Source organism: Bombus terrestris, chromosome 15, assembly GCF_910591885.1.
Source record: "Bombus terrestris chromosome 15, iyBomTerr1.2, whole genome shotgun sequence".
Classification (NCBI taxonomy): domain Eukaryota; kingdom Metazoa; phylum Arthropoda; class Insecta; order Hymenoptera; family Apidae; genus Bombus; species Bombus terrestris.
The window spans coordinates 7378627-7395306 of record NC_063283.1 but is presented as its reverse complement, the minus strand read 5'-3'; the positions used below and the strand labels follow the sequence as shown (position 1 = coordinate 7395306).

The 16680-nt window shown below is 39.8% G+C and overlaps 1 protein-coding gene and 1 long non-coding RNA gene across 12 annotated transcripts in view; one reads left to right on the top strand and one right to left on the bottom strand.

Annotated features, from left to right (window-relative positions):
- Window positions 1-16680, bottom strand: part of LOC110119953 — a 180116-nt gene that overhangs the window by 70757 nt on the left and 92679 nt on the right. The gene's annotated exons all lie outside the window — the stretch shown is intronic.
- The window catches only part of LOC100644824 (max dimerization protein 1), a 228020-nt gene that overhangs the window by 127634 nt on the left and 83706 nt on the right, over window positions 1-16680 (top strand). For 10 of the 11 annotated variants that reach the window (XM_012317194.3, XM_012317198.3, XM_012317196.3 and 7 more), the window contains exon 6: window positions 8032-8344. In XM_012317194.3, the coding sequence (XP_012172584.1) occupies window positions 8032-8344 (313 nt within the window). Of the gene's footprint in view, window positions 1-8031; window positions 8345-9451; window positions 9493-16680 lie in introns of all 11 variants that reach the window. The other variant, XM_048412364.1, reaches the window with a different exon arrangement.

Below are 16680 nucleotides of genomic sequence, written 5' to 3'. Positions count from 1 at the left end.
TAGAAAAATACATAAGATTCAGCGAAACGTCCACCGCGACAGAAACTTTCTTAACCGGTGTAATTACCTCTCGGTTAATTTTCGAGACATAATCGGTCACCCAACGAATCTTTATCAGACTGGAGCTCTCGAAACTTTGCAAGTTACCCTAATCCCCAAGAAACCAGCAGCAAAATGAAAGGGAACGGGGCAACGGACGCGCACCAATTTCCAAACTATCCCCTGCGAGCGTACGCATTAACTCTACAATTTCAACGTCGCAACACAGTATCCAACGGTATCTTTTGTTCCGCCCCCTTATCCAGCATTTTTTCTCATCAGCGACGCGACCGACCGGACGCTTCCTTTGTCCCGTTGGTCCTCGGTAAGTCGCAGACAATTTTGTCCCGCTTTCTAATCGCCACCCTCGCCATTATTCCCTGCCATTCCACGGCTCGCGCCAATTGCTTATCTTTGTATCTCCTGCACCCTGTCGACTCGCGTCTTAGCTTTTTCCCGGGGCTCTCTTGTTCCCAGGCGTTCCTCTCTTCTCTTTCGAACAGAGAAGAAGTGATTACAGGGGAGCCGAGCAACGTGTAGTGTTCTGGAAGGGTGTCATAAATCGCAGACGACTCCTTCAATTCCTCTCTCTCCCTTTTTCTCTCTTTTTTCCTTATCTTTCTCTCTCTCTCTCTCAGTTCACCTCTTCGATCGCGCACGCTCTGTGCAGCGCCGTTTTCCTCTTGCCTCGCGCTTATTTACATGCTACCATCTTCTTTCGCTTCTCTTTCGATTTCTTCCGGCCTTTGTTTCTTTTGTTTCGCCGGGTTGTTGCGGATTTTCTTGGGAAAAGGGAAAGGCCGAGTTTCGACGAAGAGTAGGTGGACGAGCGAAATGGTTTAATTTTGTGAGGATGTTGATATTGAAAGCATCGAATTCCTGAAATTGGCCAGACTCATTTTTAACTGTTTGCGAGGATATACCGGTGACAAACTTTAACGAACGGTATTGGCCTCTTGTAGTCGAACCTCGGAGGTCATTTTCAGGTTCGACATTTCGTACGTACCGTCCTAGTAAATAGCAGATAATGCACTCTTCTCTCTGGTCGGTTCTCAAATCTTCATCGATTTCTCTCAAATCTCAAAAGAATCGTACCACTATAATACGTATGTACGCTCGTTCCATTTTCTCCCCTTGTGTGCAGCGTAGGCATTTTTTAACGCTTGCAAATATATGTCGTTTTAAAGGTTACGCTTCAGCGATCATTTTGACAAAGATCTGGCAAAAATCACCTTGAAAAATAAAACCGAACGTGTTGGGAAATAAAGAACGTATTAAGTACACAGCGGCTACAAGTATGTGGCTCGCCCTTGCATCTATCGTAGTGTCTATATACCGATTAATTAAATCCAAATAGGTATGAACCCTGTCACTGCTCTAACCATCATAATACGTTCTGTGAGATGCGTATCCGTCATGCTGAAGTCGTAAATTTACGGATCCCACGTAACATAGTCCCACACGGTATAATCAATCAGTTGGAAAATTCATCCATTTTCGAACACCTTGTCGGCAGAATAAATATTCAACAGCGAAAGGATTTACGTTGTATTGCTACCAAAGTTTCATACCACGAAAATGAAATGTACAGAATCTCGGTAAAAATCTTCGTTGAAAAAGTAGGCTATGTCCATGTCCTTCTCGTAGCCACTCTAATTTATATAGAAAAAATAATCGACTCTAACTACTGCGAGTATATAATCGCTAACAAACAGATACTACAAGATGAGTAAATAAATATTTTTCCTGGATAGTCTTCGATTCGCACGGACGAAGGGTGCTCGAAGCTACTTTGCTCTAGCAACCCTTGCTCGATTGCTCATCGTGGACAGCGTTCACTGTGGTCACTCGGTGGTTGCTAGTGGTCACTTTACCCAAAATCGTTTCCGGCGACTACTCGACTACCGTGAACGTTTCTGGTGGTTCCCTTTCGATTCCAACTACTTTCGTGGACAGTGTCCATTCCGGATCAGTGGTGGGATATAATCTATCACCTTACCGGCTTCCCTTCGGCAGTACCTTGCCGAGGTACACTCTACCGTGATTAAATTGCGACTTAGAAGAATTTCTACGTGCTGGCAAGCAATCCTATCAAGACAGAGAGTATTCCGAGGTGAATTCTACGAACTAGAAATCCCTAGGTTTCCGAGGAAGGAATTTCAGAGGCGAAGGAGAATGGAGAAGAGTGGCGAAGTAAGACACGTTTTATTTAAGTCGAGAAACCAATATCCGTAATTCCATATGTAATTGTAAGCCGCTGTGATCGTAACAGCTGCTCGTTTATCCTCTGTCAAGACCCGATTGGCTGTTCGGTTCCAGTCAGTAGCTCAACAATCATCGCAACCGAATTTAGTCCGCAAGATAAGGAACCGCAACAGAAGGAAAGTCTCTGCTAAAGCGAATCGGTGTACTTTGTTCTTAATCGTCAAAAATTCTCGGAATAATTAGACGCATAGAACCTGCAGACTCGATACGCCGCGACACTGCGTTTGCAGCACCGTGAGTTTGACGTCGATCGAGGAAAACATCACGAGAGAACGATCATACGTACGTAGCTGACGAAGTGTAAAAAGGAAATTTCAACACTGTGATCGGTGCAAAGACGAAAGGAAGTAACTTTAGAAATAAAAAAGAAGGGCACATGGAAAAGAGTCGTTGCGAGAGAAATCGAAAAATGTATCGAACAAAAGACGCTCTAGCGATAGTAAAATAGTTCGAGAAATTCGCAGTGTTTCTATTACGAATTCTCCTCGAATTTTCCTCGAAAGAGGAAATTTTGAAATACAAAGTAACAACGTAAAGACGTTAAAAGAGAGATTTCAGCACTGATAAAGAAAGGGGAAGAAGGAAGAAGAGAAAAACGAGAGAAATTCCGGGAGTTTCGACGTAGAATCGATTTAAGCCCCGTAAAAGTCCCCACCTTGAAACGGTTAATCGGATTGCCAGCGCAAATATACGTACGTATTCGACGTTCACACGTCGCGTCGTCGTCGTCCGCGTTAATTGTATTTCGAACGAATTGAACGCGTTCGACTCGATTACCGGACAAAAAGAAAAAAAAAAAGAAGATGGGGTGAGATGGAGGGGAAAAAAAAAGAAAACAGCGACGCACATCGATGCTTCTTGCTGCGTCGCTGATGCAACGGGAAGCCGTCCAATCGCGTTCACCGATCGTTGCGCCTTTTACACCGGAAGCGGATGGCCTCTTCCTCGCGAGTGACCACAGTTTTCTATCTGCGAGCGTTGCGTAAACACTGGGAGGTGAATCTTAACGGATAAATGGGTGGATGTGAGAATTCGATATCATTTGTTGAATAACGAAGTTTGTGACTTTTAGAAAATACACCGACTCGTGGAAGTATTCGAACGCTTGTCGTACAAAATTTTCATCTTCGTATTATCGTACGCCGATGGCTTACTGCACAAATATCGTACGTCTACCTTCTATGAAATTTTACTTCCTACATGCAACAAATATTTCTCCACTGTCTCTTTATGGCGTATCTCTATGCATCTCTATGCTATTTCGTAATAAATTCGTCAAAAAGAATATTTCCGTATCGGCGCATTTAGCGTTCATGCAAATATTTTCTGGGACCAAAGAGAGAACAAGCTTTGTCATTTTGTATTCCTAAAAAGGACGCATAATTTGCATCGTCAATTTTATAATATCGTTGATAAAGGATAAATAAAAGTGGTTATTTAATTATAAAGTATCATCGAATTTTTGAAACTGTTTCTCTTGGAAACGCTAAAAGTCGACATACGATATTTGTGCAGTACGGAGTCGGTATGCTATATAAAATATTCTGAACTGTGATTAGCACTATAACATAGCACAACACCGTCGTGATTACATTGGTCAAATTTGAGAGTTTGGTCAAGAGAGTTGTACAATGTTTGTTAAGGGAATTCGTAATTATTTTCACGTTTACATTCACACAATTTGCAATTGTTTTCGCCTGTACATTCACACAATTTGCTGTTCTTCTCGCGTCTACACTCACACAATTCGTAATTATTTTCACAGTGACATTCACGCGATTTGCAATTGTTTTCACATTCGCCTTCACACAATTCGCAATTATTTTCACATTTACCTGTGCGCGCATTGTCACGATCAAACATTCTACATTTTCATTTCGCAGCCGCATTCACAAGCGCATTCTCGAAATTCACAACCGCGTTCCAGTCTGATGTCTATCGACATTTATTAAACTTTTCAATTATATCTATGCGAAACATATTACGAATATAAATGCTAAACGAAACGAGCAATATTAGAAAATAGTTTCAAATGTCATAAATTAATATTTTTACGTTTCTAGCTGTTATAAATTAATAAAGACGATACAATGAAAAAAAAAAAAGAAAAAAGTAAAGATCGCAGAGAGGGGATAACAATCGTAAGATGACACGAATAGATGAAACTCGATGAATATTCGATCGATCTGATCTTGAACGTATAAAAAGAGCAGGGAAAAAGGGCACAAATCAATAACCAACTGTTAATTTCGGATCGCGTGATACGTCGCCTTAATTACTCGCAGCAGTCTCTTCTCGAACACGAGATATATATCTCGTGTCTTCTTTAATTGAATCTAGCCCGACTAGTTCTTCCGCGATGACGCTTTTACGCTGGTTGTTGTTATCGTTCTGCTCTGATCTTATGTAATAGTTCTTTAGCAATATCGACAATCCGTCTGGCATCCTTTTTCCGTGTAATAGAAAAGATAGTAATACGTTCTCGTTCGTACAAGACAGTTCTCAAGCAAAATTGCGTATGATGTTTTCGATGAAATTGAAGTTTGCTGTACCTTCCAATGGAAACAGAAAAGTCGGATTCTCAGATGTCGAGGTAATTCTAAGAGCTAGATTAATGGTTCAGCAACATTCGTTTTTATTTCCAGACAGTATGGAGAAAATGACACTCAATCCGAAAGTAACAGTTTACTATTGTAGTTAGTAGCAGCAGTTATCGTTTGTATCGCATCATTAGTAGTGACAATTATCGGTGTTAGAAATGCTAGCTTCCACGGGATTATAAATTGTTGGATTTAAAAAATCGCTGACAAAGAATGTACTTTCCTACTGAACTCTTCTCAACATGGAATTAGTAACAGCGGATTAATTTATTTCTGTTAGGCTCTAATCTTGATCTTAACGTTAAATGTATAATTGTTATAATGCGTTCAAAGGAGGATAGGTTTCTAGGAACAAAGAAAAATTACACGTTTGAAAGGTTGGTAATCTCTGTGACGAATTAACGGATTAATAATCCCACAACGTGATTATATTTTCTTCGGTAACGAGTTTGAAATTCCTCGTGTTTGATCAAAGGGAAACTGTAGTATTATTTCGCGTCATTCGTTTAATTTTCCGTGCTCGATGGAGAGATCCGATAGTATCGAAGTCGCTTAAAAGGAGCATCGCCGAGGCAGGAAACATTTTTCATTTAAGTCAAAGAGAATCGCGTTGGGTCAGCCAGGAAGTTGCTTCTTTTCCTTCAACAGTAGCGACGAACCCCTATTGCGATGGGAATCCAACGACTGTTGTTCGTTCGAAAGCGATTGCTTCGGATGTTCTTCAACGAACCGACGGTCTACCTAATTATAAAGTTAAATTAAGTATTGATACACCGGTGTTCTTCCCTTGTCTCGTCCAACTCGAAAAACCTTTGTCTCGTGGGCTTTTGTACAAACCTCTCCGGATCTTGTCATTTTATTCTTTGTCATCGTTCGAACCGCTTAATCTTTTTAGTACTTTGGCCCATCATACTCGTTGCCGAGTATTTACCTGGCATTATGGTTAACCGTGGCAACTCGACGAAATGTTTCGTTTAAGCCTAATTGTATTTTCTGTAATCGTTATCGCGTATTTCGGTATCGTAGCTTTAGTATCGCGGTCAACGGCGATAAATTTATCTAAACGCTATCGAAATTGTTGGAACGTGACCATGGAACGTCCATGTGTTTCTGCGCGTTCGAGAAGTGCTGAGTGGTAGTTGACCGGATCTTGATCGTAATTGGACCGCGAGTGTAAATCGTGTTTTAATATAGCCCAGACAACGAACCTTGAAGCTCGTTGCAGTCGATTGCTGGGAATTATTCCCTCTACCTTTATCGCGCAAAAAGCGAGCTCTCGTATCCTAAGAGCCGTGTCCTTCTACTATTAAATATTTTATAATAAGGATATTTCTTTGAAAGGATTAACAATTCTGAAAATTTCTATTACTACGGCGTATTTCGCTTGATTATTCGATATATTTCTTTGGAAATAACAGAATTTCATAATTTTTATTTCGATACAAATTTTTCAATCCTGCTGCGTTCTTTTGCATCATATCGCATCGTATTATAAATTGAATGATAAATGATAAATGATAAATGATAGGCTTTAGATAACGAGCGATCGTGTCTTTTAATACTCAAGGAATTCTTTAAGTTTGGGAAGAAAATACTCACGGTTGTCTATCTGTAATGTAGCGTTAAAATATTTCTTAACTGAAGCTAATTTCTGCCGGTTAAAATGAAAGTAGAATTGGGATATACAAATTCAAGAACAAGCATTCGTTTCGGATTTCTCAGATGTCACAAACACCAGAAATATATTTCCCACTCGTGCGACAAATTTTCTGATCAACGAATCGAAACCGAGCTCTTGTTTGCTGATTTAATTAACAGAATGTCGTTCATTTGGACGTTCCCTTCGTTATTAATAGAACGTGAAATTCTTTGAACAATTCCTTGACCAGGCAAAATAATATCCCATGCCCGGTTCATTAACACGAAACGAACATTCCCAATAAGAAGTTTAAATTATCTAAATCTCATGTCAGAGCCCTCGAATTAGCTGCGGCTTTATTGTAATCCTCGCGAGCTTAGCGAACTGTGTTCCAATCCCCCTCTCCAACCCATTAATTCCGCGATTTTTCAGCAGTTTCGTATCCGCTCACCAGAATTAATCTTCGAAATGAAGATGGAACAAAAGCAGAAGCCAATTGCCGCGAGTCCCGCCATGGACAGAAACGCGGTTAACGTTGAAATCCTTTTGCGCGCAGTATCCCGTAAACGCATTAAAAAAATACTCCGATCCCGGGCTAACGTCCAACGGGATTATCTGTAGCGGAATTTTTTACAGGAGCATGATAAATCAGGGGACGAACGTTCGAAAGATTAAAACGTCTATGATAATCTCTCTCTTTTTTTCTCTCTTTGAAAAACCATGTGGCAAATTGATTTTATTGGAAGCTGTTCGTTCTATTAGGGTTTTATGGTTAGTTGACTTATGGAAGTTTTATCGAAATACATTAGAGTTTCAGGGGATGATATTACGTCCTTTGGGCTATTTTGTTTCTACTTGCCTTAGAATTACGTTAAGGAGGAACAGAGTATTGGGATGGAAACGCGGTGAAACATAATTTACTTCAAAATACATTTTCTAATGAGAATACTGACATTGCTGGAACAAGTATAGAATGATCCATAGAATAAAATGGAATAAAAAATAATAGTTGATTTCGAAATTAATTCTAGATTCAGTTTCGTATAGTATCTCTTGCGTTTTATAGTCATTTTCAACCGAATCGTGTTTTCTCGCCTTTTAAAAGTTCTCTTAAATGTGAAGAAAAAAGAAAAAGGAAAAGATATAAAAGAATATTCACTGATATTCGCGAGATTTCTCCTCTCAATTCCACGTTAAATACTTTAAATATCTAAAGTCTCTTATCCAACTAAAACCAAAAATCCAAATTAAGGCAAAAATCTCGTTCGAGGATCGCCAGATTAAAATTCCAAAAATCTAGATATTAATTTTTAAATACAGCATCCACTGACAATTTCTGACAATTCGACTGCCTGAACATCTTAATATCGACCGAATATCATAATCAACGAATGTATCTATATTAGGGATATACGCCCCGATGATATAACCTAAAGGGATTGAATCGAGGTTGCATGATGCATAATGGGGATGAACGTTGGGTTACAGAGCCTGGAGGAGCGTGAACGCAAGCACGCCGTGCACAAGGAACAGCTGTCTCGCGAGCAGAGGTTCCTCAGGCGACGGCTAGAGCAGCTGACAAACCAGACAGGCCTGCACGTGTTGCACGGCCTCCACGGCCTCCATGGGCTAAGCTCAAGCGCTCCAACCGGTTCCTCTTGCGGTCCTGGAGCTGCCGCGGCCGCGGCTCTTCTCTCCAAACGGCGCAGCGTTTCCGAGTGTTCTCTCGGCACAGCTTCGTCGACCAGCTCCACGGCCAGCTCCAGGAACTCTGCAGGCAGCCCCTCTGTCTCGGAGTCCGGTAAGTGTTGCTTTACCTCTATCGCATGCTATCACTTACTGTTTCAAATGATCAATCGATGTTTCACGCTAGGAGGATCCCATCATTTTCATTCGGCTGTCGACTAAAATTGTTATTGTCGTTATTAGACTGTGGATTTTTATGCAAATTCGTATGTTTAAAAACAGAAGTTAAAAAGGTGGAAACTCGGTGGAAGATTGTTTTTCAAAATATTATAGAGAGCGCCATACTTTGGATATTTTACAGCGGAGGAGGAAATTTTTATAAAATTTAATTTCCACGAAATGGATTTATATTTAATCTTCCATTTGCAACCTTATCTTTACCGACGTCGCCTGCACACTGGACCGTTCCAGTGTGTGTGGTTCTTCTCATGTTTTCGCGTTTTTGAAAATCCCTCGAAATTCTTGAATACACTTTCGAGTTTCTTCGCAAGTTTCACATAAATATGATCCAGTAGTTTTTATCGCTACATGTTACCCTAGTTTTTCTAGACAAGGCGAAATTTAAACAGAGATGGAAGTGGAATGAATGAAAGATTACTTAAAATTACCGTAATAAATATAATACTTGTATAGTACGGAACAAATGACCGTTACCAACATGGTGAAGAATTTTTAGTACGAAAGTTACTAGACTTGATAATGCGTCAATTTTAAACTTCCTTTTATCCATCACTGCAGTGCCTTGAATAATTATAGACTGAATCCTATTTTTAAATTTTTCATGATATTAAAACAAAAATTGGCAAACTCGTTTACATAATTTCATATTATAATATGCGACGGAACTGAAGATGCAACAAACAAAAATCTTCTTCTTTCGAAGTCTGGAAAAGATTAAATTTCCTCTTAAAATTGTGTTTTTCGCTGTGAGGAAATATAAAGCCAACGTTAATTTTGTTACGTTTTCATTAAATATTTAATGAATTCTCCTTTATCTCTGATTGCTTCTATTAATCTGTTAGCTACGCTATCCGCTAAACTCATTTGGAGTTTCGTTTTGAATATCCGCCTACGAGGATTTTATTCTTTTCCTAAGTTCCAAGATCATTTTTATACGTGGTTTCACCTGATCGTAAACTTTTCTTACTAAAATTCTTCACAGGTTCTCGATGGGATTCGGATCAGGACTCAACGCTGGCCACGGTAATAATTCTATTCCGAAATCTTGGAGCCACTTTTTTATAGTGGTCGCTGTACGAGTAGAAGCATTGTCTTGCTGAAAGTTTGACTTTTCGTCGAGCCAATGATTCGCCGTGTAACATCTGATATCCTACAGCGCTCAATTTGACTTTTGCTAAAACAATTTCTCTTAACATGACCGGTGGTCCCTTGGAAATATCGAAGAAATAACGCAAAAAGTGTGTTTGAGTCTATAATTATCCACAGCACTGTACATATCATTCCATGTTACGTGCATTGCGCGTAATTTCTCACATTTAAATTTCACATAAATGCATAAAAATCCGCAGTGTAACTATCACTTTTAGTAACGAGTAACGATCGGGCCGCTCAGGAGCCACATTGATCAACTGTATAAATCGAAATGTTCAGAAAACCGATATATATCTTACTTTTTAATTTACCTTAGAATTTACAATTACTTGTTGTACGTCATCTTCTTGCGACGAACGAACTTATGGAAGCGAATGATTCGTTCCTCGAGAACAGAATATTAATGGCGTACTTCTGCAATGAAACTAAAAGATGCGTTAAAACTAGAGTTGATCGGTTTCGCTTCTGCGACGCTCGAGTTACTTGCAAGTTTCAGATTTTTAAAGAGAGATAAGCGTTTTATTCACAGTTCGTCTAAAATTATAGCGGATCTTGAAGCGTAAAAGGGATATTACAAAAATGGCCACTTTCTTCTATTTCTAGCACTTGGACGAGTGGTTAGTATCGCAGATTATGCGTTCCGCGAGCTTTCTACATCGTGATTATCGTACAATTTTTCGTGAATGAAAATAATACGTATACGAAGATAGGAAATTGGAACCTCGAATAATACAACCTTCAAATCGTCGATATCAGTATCGTATCGGTAGATTATTATACCGATCATGGTCATGTGAAAGCGACATAAAGTTGGCCGCAATATGGACAACGCTTTGGTCGTTGCACCCATGGAACGATTTTAAGCCAGGGATTTCTAATTCCGTGATTTCCAAAGCGATGAAGCAGCAAGGTTAGCTGAGTCAGCTCGTTAGGAGAACTTGGATCGAGCGAAGCTTGTCCGTATAAATATCGTTCGTGGTTGAGGGTAAAATTGGAACGATCCACGAATTATGAGTCAACTGTTGCGACTCATCGCCGCGATGCCTCGGTTTCAATGTCACGGCTTCGAGTTCGATATCGGTAGATAAGAATGACTGCTAGAATTGGAATTTTCTGAGATATTGGGAAAATTATGACGAACTTGAAATTGTGTTAGCTATGTAATAAAAGAACGAAATTTTAGGAATTTTAGATTTACATGAAATCTCTTTAGAGCGATCTTTTGCGTCAGGAGATTGAAGAGTTCTAAATCTGTAGGTAAGTAATTATTTGTACATCCTTTCTTTAAAATGAGAAACCTTGAATCTTATTTTGAAACGCAGCCTTCTGCAAGACGCTGAACGTTATAGAAAAATAAAAGAAGAAATTACAATTTACATATTAGATAATAGAAGATTCGAAACTTGTGATATTTTGAAATTCGTCCAAATTAAACAATTACGATTTATACGCAGTTTCGTTAAAACAGAAAATTCAAAGATTCTAAACTTATTATATTTCGAAATTCGCTGGACTTCCTGGCTGGAAACATTTTTAAACAAGATTGGTACTAATGGTGAACAAGTATGAATTAGTTTCGAAGAGTTCGAAACGGTTGATTAGCTAGCGGTTGGTCGTTAATTAACAGTTGCAATTCTTCGGTTTTATTTCGAAGCCATTAGAATCGAGAAACGATTAGTATCACGAGTCTTACAACAATCTTTGAACCCTGTTGAGACCCGCAAGAGATATCACCGGTACAGCTTGGCAACTTTCTTTCTGGTTACACGAAAGTTGCCCTGCTCATTTAAATATCGTCTGTTTACTAGCCACTCTGATGATCAGGGCGATCGCGTATCCGAGAGACTGGCGCAAAATTCTCTACCAGGCACAGGCTATTTCGCGGAGGAAGTTGAATCCTCGCATATCAATATTTAATTTAACTTTGTAATTAGCTAAGGCTTGCCTGTGCATTCGTTTAAGAACGCCTAGATCGATGGTCCTCGGTGTTTGCAATACCAAGAGGACGTTGGATCTTCTCATTTTGAAACCAAGTTTATCGTTTGCGTGGAAGAAGAAAACGAATTTAAGAATGAACGAAGATATCGTTTCATTTGGAATGGATCGATCGTTCAAACAACGTATCGTCCTGTTCGAGAAATCTCGTTATTTGCATATGATTTTTGCGATAATCTTTTATCTTATCTTTTACCGCAAGAAAATTCTTTTCCATTTCTTTCTGGCTGTCTGATATCAAAGAGGAGATACAGATTTTCTCACGGTATATAACTGGCTCGTACACTCTTTTATTCAAGAATGATAGAAACGTGAACTATTCTATTGCAGGAGTTAGGTTGTGAAATCACAAATAGAGAGATACGGATAAAATATAACAATATTAAACGTAATAATGAGAAAATCAATATGAGGGTACTACGCGTATATTTTCGCAAGTAAGAAAAGAAATGATTAAAAAAGGATTCGATCGTAGATCTACAATGAATAGAATAAATCTAAGCGTACTTCGAAGAATAAATTCATAATCACAAATTCCGGTCTTTCGATCGCGATTCGTAACTCACGTTCGTTACTAGTTGCTTCGGTCGCGACGTTTGACGAGATCTGGAGGAGAACGTGGAGGAGGTCGAACATTTTTACGAGCCCTCAGCAAGAATCGTCGTTGCGTATTACCGCGAATTCACCGAAGACGAGAGAGGGACCGGCTGAGTCAGCCCGTTAGCAAACTTCCGGCTCGTTCTCCGCCGCTTATGAAGTTCTGCTACGTAAGACAGGCCACGGAGTTGCAGGCCGACCGATAAAAAGTTGCACGCGACGACACGTTCCCTCTACGATCGACCAACGTCAATCTCTCTTTCCATTCGATCGATCTTTTTCATTCGTCGATAAAACGGGAAAAAAGAGGGAAAAAGTACGCAGATTGGCGATGAGATTTTGAAAATTTTTATTTGCCAGATTTTCTCGATTAACGTCGAATAAATGAAATTGTCTGTTCCTCTGTTAACGTTTCATTTGAATTCTATATTCTCTTTATTGCTGCAAAATCAATATTGATTTACGCGAGCATATTATCGTATCTCTATCACGAGCAGTAAATGTGTTTGATATATTACATTTAACAAATAACCATCGATAAAGCAAATAAACATGCATGATATTCGATGACAAATCAACGAAACTATTATATAGTGACCCATGGTATAAGTAAATAAAGAAATGGAATCAAATATATATTCGTGTAACATCACGATCAATAGTTGTTGCTATTCGAACATTTAAATCCTACGCGAACGATTCACGAGCAAACTCTAACGTCGAAAATCGTTTTCCTTTATTAATCAATAATTATTTTATATACTTTATTTTGATTACCTTGTTAACTAATAATACTAACTAAAAACTAATGTTAAAACACTTAATTTTATGATAATAGTTTTTATAGAGTAAAGCAACTGTTTTATTTGTTTATCTTATTACTGACAGAAACCGTCGTAGCACAAAATATTGCCATTTCTTCGTGACGAGTATACTCGTCAAAAACAGGTAACTGGTGAAAAGGTAGAAGAACTAGTGCATCCAGGTCCGTATCGCGATGTTGGATATGAATCTGGAATAATGTGTCCCAAGTGTAAAAATAACAAGCATCCAACCTCTATCTGGTTGTGGAGTTTATGACTCTGGCTTCCATAGAAAGATACATCCAGACCTCCTATCGAATTTTGCCCGATTTCAATCTGTGAACCGCCGCGAATGTAACTCGCGAGAGATCGAATCGAGACGATAAGCCGACCGAACCGTACGAAGGGGAACGTTTTAAACTTGCCACCATCCTTCTCTTCGCTGCTTCCTTCGTCTTCTTCTTCTTCTTTCTCTCCCTTTTCTTATTTTTCTACTTCGACTCCCGGTCATCGTTTCTTTCAACGAGATTCTCCTCGAACCACCTCCCGAGGGATCGTGTAGCCACGGAATCGATGCTTGAAATATGCTGTCGTAAATTAGACGCGACCTTTCCACTCGATTCTTACGGTCGGACCTCGACTTGCATCGTTTGCGAAAAGGCAGGGTACGGTGATGTAACGCTGATAAACTAATTGTCGAGATTGGGATTTCGAGGCTCTCGACTGAGATACAGAAATTTCGCTAAATTTGAGATTCCACTGTCTCCAATCGAGATACAGAAATTTTGATAAATTAGAAGTTCGGATGTCTCGAATCGAGACGATAGAAATTTCAGTTTTGAAATTTCCCTATTTACATTCGAGATATAGAAATTTTATCAGATTTGAAATTGTTGCGTGTTTCGGATTCAGGCGTAGGAATTTCAAATTTAGATCCGAACGGAGATATGGAAGTCTCGGTAAACTCGAAATTTGCATGTCTCGAATCTAAATATAGAAATGTTGATAAGTGTGAAATTAGGATGTGACGAATTCTGGACGAATTGCGATGGTGTTTTTCAATTCGAACGTAATTCCATTCGTAATCAATTTCAAGTTTCGAATTTCAGAGCAACCGTAAAAAGATGTTCCCACGAACCAGCGTTTGAGTTTAGAGCTTTGAATTCTAATAGCCAACTACAAAGTACTTCGCTTGAATGAAACGAATCTTCTCTCTCAAAGCGGAATATCATTCGGCCCGATGATCATACGCTAAACACCTCCGACAAACCTCTTCATCCAGCGTTCAATTTCAAACGTAGAAACCGCGAAACGCATTCGCGCTCTCCGCAGAAAACAATCGCACGGTCGAAGGGTTAATGAACTGCGACCGCGTTGCGTGCTGGTGGTTTGTCCGAGAAGATAACGCTAATAAGGCGCGGAATAGCGGCAGCTAAATTAGCACTGGGAATGATAGAAGTTCCTTTCACGGAAACTCGTGGACAGGATCGGGTACAGCCCTCTCGTCGTTCAGAAATCGAACACGAAACGAGCTTCGAACAAACAGGCTGCTCGAAACCGTGCATTGAATATATTATTGTCTGACGTATAATACGAGTATATGGAATGTTCTTTGAAGTAAAACTTCGACTATATTTATACTTTCGTATAACTCTATCCACGTATATTCGAAGTTCGCAGAAGCGAAATTGACCAACTCCACTTTTTATCAATTCCTCAATTTCACAACCAAACGGCGGATTCTCACGCAAATTTATGGCTACGATTAAGAAAATAAAAGTTAGACAGAGATTCGTTTTTCCCACTAAAAATCATAACGAATATTCTACCGTAAATACATCGTGTACTATATGCATTCTGTGTACTTTACCATCTGGGAATTCCGAATAAACGGACAAATATCCGCAGTTTGTTCGTCGCTTAAATAGTCGAACGATCGATCTATACGATTTTCGAGAAACGAATCTTCTCAGGATATCAACGAGCCTTATCTCCGCAAGCTCGCTTATTGCACGACGATGACAAAAAACAGTAGTTGAGAAAATGAGCAGACAGATAGACAGAGGTCAAACCGGCCTTTTCTCTAAGCTCAAGACCGTTCAAGAAACGGAGCTTAGCACCTGTCACATGCCGACCTACTCTTGTCAACTTGTTATCACGAATTTCCTCGCGATACACGCTGCGAGGGTTTGTTGATGTCTTCAACCCGCTTGTACGTGTTTGACACGACGAAGGGAAAGTTGGTGGTAAACGGCCGTTTAATGGCCGAGTCGTCGTTTCGTTTTGGCGATATGCAAAAGTTTCTTCCGGACAGACTTTGGCGTCGTTAGCCTGGCGAAAATGGCGTGGGCACGTGCAACGGAAGCCAGCTCGCGCTCCGTGCCCGTTCTAATCCCTTTAGGAGCAAAATTTTGAGGGTTAATCGCGTTACCGGTGATATATCGTCGGTTGTTTTCGGCGGCGACGAAGCCTCTGAAAGGATTGAAGCCCGGCAAAAATGAGCGAACCAAGCGCAGCCGAAACCAGTCGCTCCGTCTCTTTCCTTCGCCGACGCCGCGACGCCTTTTTCCTTCAGTGCCGCTTACTCTCACGTCGGTTCGCGCAATTAGGGGCTGAATTGTTTTGCTCTCTCTCTCTCTCTCTCTCTCTCTCTCTCTTTTCCTCTTCCCTCTTTCTTTCCCTCTCTTTGTCTCTTGGCGTCGACTTTCTCGGTGGCAACCTTGTGGCTGGCTATAGGAAAAGCTGAATGGTTCCCTGACTGCGTCTTTAATGGAGTATAACGACAATTGGATTTTATTCCTGGTCTTTTTTTGGGAGTATTTTGCTTGGAAAGAGAAAGGGTGTTTGTGGTGTTTGCTTGGTGATCGATGAGTGGAAGTTTCGCTGAATAACTTTTGCTGAATTTATGATAGCGGTGAATTGAAGAGTTCATGCGTGATGAATTGTTGGAGATTGGATTAGATTGGTAAAAAGTTGTTTATGTGAAACGAGCTACTTGGAAGATTAATTCCGTCGAAGTTAGTCGTTTCTTTCCCGAAGGACTGAATAGTAATAGCGCGGTGTAATACGATAGAACCTCGCTTATGCGAACACGTTAATTCCGAGTCTTCGTTATCCTATGGTCGAGCGTACATGTAGCAACGCGTATTCTTATAACGAATATATATGTATTAATACCTGAACAATGAATATCCAAGTAACTAATATTTGATTTTATTCCAAATAAATTCTATACGCTTGTCAAAGAAGGAGCAGCTGAAATTCAATACTTAAATTCTAATTATTGAACCAATAAGAAGAGCTGACAGCTATCTGAGAAGAGAAGGTAGCTATCTAACGACCCTCTGTTATCAGAACCAAATTCTACTATACCAAAATTAAGAAAGACGAGATTTTAAGACGGATAAGCTTCCCAGGAAAACGATCATGAACCTACCTAACAAATACCTGTCTGTCGAGGGTTTCAAATAGACAATCTAAACGATATCGATTTTCGAACGCAAGAAACACTTGACATCTGATACTTCAACAACGTTTCATCGTACGGACTGAGCGGATTTTGTAAAATTAGAAAGCAAAGCCGTGTCATTAGATTTCAGAAGTAACGGTGCATCCTTTCCATCTCATCGTCAGTGAGAATAGGAAGATCTCGCGTAGAAGAGAT